General features: G+C 37.7%; 1 protein-coding gene across 1 annotated transcript; it reads left to right on the forward strand.

Moving 5' to 3' along the window:
* The first annotated feature begins 400 nt into the window (after positions 1-400).
* On the forward strand, positions 401-5,495 carry LOC107696200 (protein FAM8A1-like). The gene is made up of 5 exons (XM_016496437.1): positions 401-801; positions 2,362-2,482; positions 2,937-3,060; positions 3,316-3,455; positions 5,144-5,495. The coding sequence occupies exons 1-5, from the start codon at positions 480-482 to the stop codon at positions 5,286-5,288; spliced, it is 852 nt and encodes a 283-aa protein (XP_016351923.1). The 5' UTR covers positions 401-479; the 3' UTR covers positions 5,289-5,495.
* The last annotated feature ends 317 nt before the right edge of the window (positions 5,496-5,812 follow it).

Here is a 5,812-nt window from a genome sequence, read left to right on the forward strand (position 1 = left end):
TATAATTTATGTCATTGTCACTACAACTATGATAACTGTTCTGGACACATTTAACTTCTGTTTCACAAAAAAAAAATGAATAAAATAAAATAAAATAAAATAAAATTACACCGTCCTAAAGGGGGCGTTTCCTCCCACTCTACCCTAGTACTATAATAAAAGCATGGTTATTTTTCGTAAGGGATCTGAGTAACGATTAAGCAATAAAGCATTTGAAAACAATACTTTCTATACGTTAAAGCCTGCATGCAATAACAAATTATCTAACAAACATCGTGAAATAAAAATTAAAAATAAGGTACTTATGCTGACGGGGATAAAGGTATAAACTCTATAACCTGATAGAAGCACACGATCCGCTCGACAGAGCATGCGCGAAATCATGAGGACCGACGTGTTTATCGTCTTGATGCTGCGCAGACGCACTGAAGGAGAAACAGGGGAACTGAATTCTCCGGAGCAAGTCTCAAGGAGTAAACATGACGGAAGAAACGGTCAAAAACGGTCAAGGGTCCGATGACAACATGACAACGACTGAATACTGCAAGCGGCTGCAGCAGTGGATGTGGCGCTATTACAGTGGTTATGTGAGCTGGCAGAGCTGGGTGCTCATGTCCCCGCCGCTCTTTCCTCCGCCTCAATTCGGTTGCCAGGCACCCGGCCGCAGCTCCACATCTGCGTGTGCCGCGACGCCCGCTGACATCGCCGCTTGGTATAACCAGATGAGCAGCCCACCATCCATCCGTCCAGCAGCCACTGCCTCCTCCAGCACTGCTGAGAGAGGACCAGCACAGCCTGCAGGTAGCTGTCAATCCAGTGCTTCGAGGAGACGGAGTATTTAGTTGCTTTATTAAACACGTTAACAAACGCTAATGAAGAATTGGAATAAATGTACCTTTTATGTACCTGTATCTCCATAATCCCCCATCATATGTACTTTTAGTATTATATATCCAGTTCCGAAGTAAATGGAAAATTGCAGTGTAAATGCATTTATGCCACCTCTGAGCAGCATCAGACAGTCTGTGTAAAGACACCTAACTGCCAGTTTAGAAGCGCTTCTGTGCCACCTTTGCCATGTAAACTTGGCGTTGGAGAACTATTTGTCTCAGTATCGTAGTCATGTAGTACCTGCAGTAGTACAGGTATATGCAGTGCGGACCAACATTCTTACACCACATTTAAAATCAAACAGATTTACAAATAAAAACTGTTAAAGTCCCCCTGTAGTCAAATATTTTATCCCTTAAAACTTATCTTTGATTAACAAAATTACATATTTAAATGTTTTTTCTTGTGAAAATACTTTTCTCATTCCTCAAAATAGCTTGAATGTAACTCTACACCCTTGCCTCATTTACTATACGCTGATCTATGAATATGCAAATTAGCCCCGCCTCCACTCAGTCACACAGCCAGCGCCTCCTGATCCACTGAACTGTAGTAAACGCAAAACAATGGCATACACGGATAATGACTGATAAAACTGTTTTTACTAGCGGACAACTACAGTGAATACTGTAACATTCGTTAAAGTTACTTACTTGACGATGTTGTGTCCTAAAATGCCTTGAAGACTCGAATGCAGCCGTTTGTGATTGTTAATTTGCGCCCCCGAGCATACGCGTGTGAAGTGCGGGAGAGGTGCGTCTGACTCCGGGCTACGTTTACACTCTTGCCACGGGTTATAATACAAGTTAGCGGTTCTAAATTCACATTAAACCACAGCTTCATGGGTTTTTTGCTCTGATTTATTTTTGGTTTTGTGCTGGTATTGGTATATTTTGCATGCTAGTGATAGGAATCGATCCCTTGACGTGATTGGTTATTGGTTTGTGACGTAGAAAACCAAGGGCTGTTTCAAACCGTATTTCTGGGTCAGTCTTTGGGAAACTACAGTTTTAAGGAGAAAATACTCCGCAATGGTGTTGATTAATAGATTGGCACACGGTTTGTCTAAAGGCATATTAAAAACACCATATAGACAAATAAACAACATAAAAAACTTGATTTTCACTAAAGGGGGACTTTAAATAAAATTAAGATTATAAAATATTTCCTAAAATATGTGATACTGTAAAAGCCTTGACACACAATGACACCTGTGAACCAGCCACTGTGTCACAGCACAGCACCTATAGAGGCCAACCTTAATTTACATGGCACATAGTATCTTTTACTGGAAGAATTGCACTTAATTGTACACTTAATTTGCCTTTCTGCATACATCACCAATCAGATGTAAGCGCATTTGTGACACTGATGTGAACTCTGTAGAAAAGGCTGATTTTCTTAAATCTGTTGAAGCATTGAAGTTAGGTTCTAACTTCATGGTCCTAACTTCATCCTTTGTTCTTTCAGGTAGAGAGTACACCATCCCCTCCCCTCTCCGTAGATTTCTGGCTGAAACTGTGGATTTCTTCATTCTCTTCTGTTTTAAGGCAACCATAGTGTTGTGGATCATGCATCTCAGTGGAATGAAGTGAGTCGAGAACGTGTTGAGAACAAGAAAGGAATTGATCCAGTATGAATTATCCTTCTTGAATCATGTAGTTATAGATGTACTATTGTATATATAATATCACAGTTTCCACAAGATATTAAGTAGCACAACTGTTTTAAACATTGATAATGTTTTGTCAATTCAGCATATTAGAGTGATTTCTTGAAGGATCATGTGACACTAAAGACTTGTGTATTGATGCTGTAAATTCAGCTTTGCATCACAGGAATAAAATACAATAAAATAGAAAAAAACTATTTTAAATGCAAATACTTTTACATAGTTTTACTATTTTTACTGTATTTTTACTAGTAGAGACTCCTTTCATAAACATTAAAAAAATCTTACCGATTCCATACTTTTGAACATAGTGTATATACAGTATATACAGTACATTTTATGAAAGTTCATGTAACTTTGATCTTGTGAACAGAGATATCTCCAAGTTCATGATGCAGTTTATCGTGGAAGAGATTGATGAGAACACGTCACTGGAGGACCTGCAGAAGATGATGGTCGTGGCTTTAGCATACAGAGTCCTAGTGTGTGTCTATGAAGTGAGTGAGCATCTTTCATGTTGTGAAAGCCACAATTACAAGCCTTGTCTCTCAATCTGTTTTTAATTTACAGTTTTAGATCGGTTTTATCAGAAAAATAAATAATCAGTCATTTTAGCCTTGTCATATTTTCACTTAGTAGCAGCATTTTGTTGAAAAACTCTGTAGTCTAAAAGTGATTTGAATGAGTTATGAGTTTATATTTTTAAACAGCCCACACATTTCCTTCAGTCTGTGTTCTGTCTTCATCTGCAGATCATCTGTATTTGGGGAGCTGGAGGTGCCACTCCGGGAAAGTTCCTGCTGGGGCTTCGAGTCGTCACATGTGATACGACAGTCCTAGTGCAGCCGAATCGGGTTTTGGTGGTACCGGCATCCAGTGTCAGCTTCTCTGCGTGAGTTATGCGTATATTTATAATGCTGTGGCCATATATATATATATATATATATATATATATATATTAGGGCTGAATGATTATGACAAAATTTCCTTGAAATTATATGAAAATAAACAGGCTGAAAACAGTCTAACTGAAAAACCTTTATTGCTTTTCTATGGTGTTAAGCTTCAAATATCAGCTATACATGGGATTGGTTTCTTATAAAAATAAAAAAAAAAGTAAAAATATGCATGGTATTATAATGTTATATTAAAACTAAAATGAAAACAATGGAAAAACCCTTAGGCTGATGATACACGGGGCAACTTTTTGAGCAATTTTGCGGGCCAACTTTTTTTGAGCAATGTTGCTTGGCACTTTCCCATTGAGAATGGGTAACAAATTTCTATCTGGATACTTTAGATTGGTCCGGGGGCCCTGTGTCTCACCTGATGGCAACGTTGATGGCAACAATGCCCAAAATTGCCCGGCAACATTGCTCAAAAAGTTGCCCCGTGTATCATCAGCTTAAAGATAACCTGTAGAAAGAAAAAAAAAGCATTTTAAAGGGATAGTTCACCCAAAAATGAAAATTTGATGTTTATCTGCTTACCCCCAGGGCATCCAAGATGTAGGTGACTTTGTTTCTTCAGTAGAAAACATATGATGATTTTTAAATTTAACCGTTGCGGTCTATCAGTCGTATAATGCATGGCAATGGTAACAAAATCTATGAGAGTAAAAAAAACATGCACAGACAAATCCAATCACCGCAAAGCCATAATTGCATTAAAAGAAGAACGCCTGGCTTTTGAGTGTTGAGTTAGGATTTCATTTTGAGGAGAGAACTGGATTTTATTGGAATTGGCAAAATGAAAACAAATAAAAATAAACTCTACATAATCAACTGAATGGTCAATAAATCCTGATTTAACGGTCTCATCACCAAAGACGTGTATTTTTGCACAGCTTTCTAATGATGTGAGTTCACGTGATTGAAGAGACACATAGCTGATCGCATAAATTCTGGGTTTTGCTCTGCCATAACCTGTCAAACCTTTGAGGAATCACATTTATCTCCATAAACACACAAGATCTGTTCCAAAACGTAGTGAGTCACCTATGGAGGCGGTATTTTAAGGCAACATGGGCACAAGGCAGCAATGATCACGAGTCTCTGACACAGAGTCTTTGTCACAAGTCTAAATACATTCTCAATTCTACTTTTGGTAATAATTTTAGGACAAGTTATAGGACAAGTTTAATAAATTCTTAAAAATGTATTATTTTGAGGGATTTCTGAAAATTCTGTCAACAGTTACTCACCCTCAAGTTCTTGGTAACCAAACGGTTGATGCTAGCCATACTATGGATGGGACCACCGACCACTTTTTGGTTACCAACATTCTTCAAAATATCTTCTTTTGTGCTTAACAGAAAATTTGGAACAACATGAGGGTGAGTAACTGAACATCAAATTTTCTTTTTTGGGTGAACTATCGCTTTAAGCACGCAGAATAACATAAGTAGACTTTGAATGATTAATTGCTGATTTAAACGATTACGTAATTATGGCATCCGTAATTGTAATATATATATATATATATATATATACAGTATATAGATAGATAGATAGATAGATTTTTCTATAGAATAGAATTTCATAGGTAGTATAATAATGCAGATGTTTTTTTTTTTTGCAGCTCCACTGTACGGGCTTTAAACAAAAACTTCTCCATCGCCTTCCTGTTCCCTATCTTTATCACGTTACTATTTTTCCAGCACAACAGAACTGTTTATGACGTTGTGGCTGGAACCATTGTGGTTCAGAGGAGAAGAGCCAGATGACCAGCCTGTGTGTGTCAAAATCATGTCTAATAATATCCATATAGTATTTCCTGCAGATTTGCACTAATGATCCATGTATTAAAGTCTGATCACATAGCTATTGTTTACAGCACTGAGAAATATCTGCTTTCTTAGAAAAGTGATCCCTCAACAGACAGTATTTAATGTTGAATGATGAGTGATATCAAGCTCAAGACACGTGTTTTATGTAGACATACTTGGAAATTTCATCCGAGTGGAATGTTTCGCTCTAATCACCAGCTTAATCCACAAGGTTTTCATAACTTCTCCTCAGATTCAAGCTTTACGGCCCAGACGAGTCTGTTATTAATCTTACTAAAGGCAGGGAATTGAGCTCGACATTCATTGCGTATCCTTCCTCACATGCACGCAGACGTCCAGAATGTTCCATTCCTTTTGTCAATTCAGTCAGTGGCTGATATGCCTCACGACATTTCTCAGGATTTCTTAAAAAACATTTTATGTGGCATATGTTTCAGTTCTTATCTTTAGTATGTGAAGAG

This window comes from Sinocyclocheilus anshuiensis, unplaced genomic scaffold (genome assembly GCF_001515605.1).
Source record: "Sinocyclocheilus anshuiensis isolate Anshui unplaced genomic scaffold, SAMN03320099.WGS_v1.1 scaffold734, whole genome shotgun sequence".
In the NCBI taxonomy this organism is placed as follows: Eukaryota; Metazoa; Chordata; class Actinopteri; order Cypriniformes; family Cyprinidae; genus Sinocyclocheilus; species Sinocyclocheilus anshuiensis.

Coding starts and splice junctions, on each gene's coding strand:
- LOC107696200 (XM_016496437.1), top strand. CDS start 480: ATGACGGAAGAAACGGTCAAAAACGGTCAAGGGTCCGATGACAACATG. Junction 802..2,361: donor AGGACCAGCACAGCCTGCAG/GTAGCTGTCAAT, acceptor TTGTTCTTTCAG/GTAGAGAGTACACCATCCCC. Junction 3,061..3,315: donor TCCTAGTGTGTGTCTATGAA/GTGAGTGAGCAT, acceptor CTTCATCTGCAG/ATCATCTGTATTTGGGGAGC.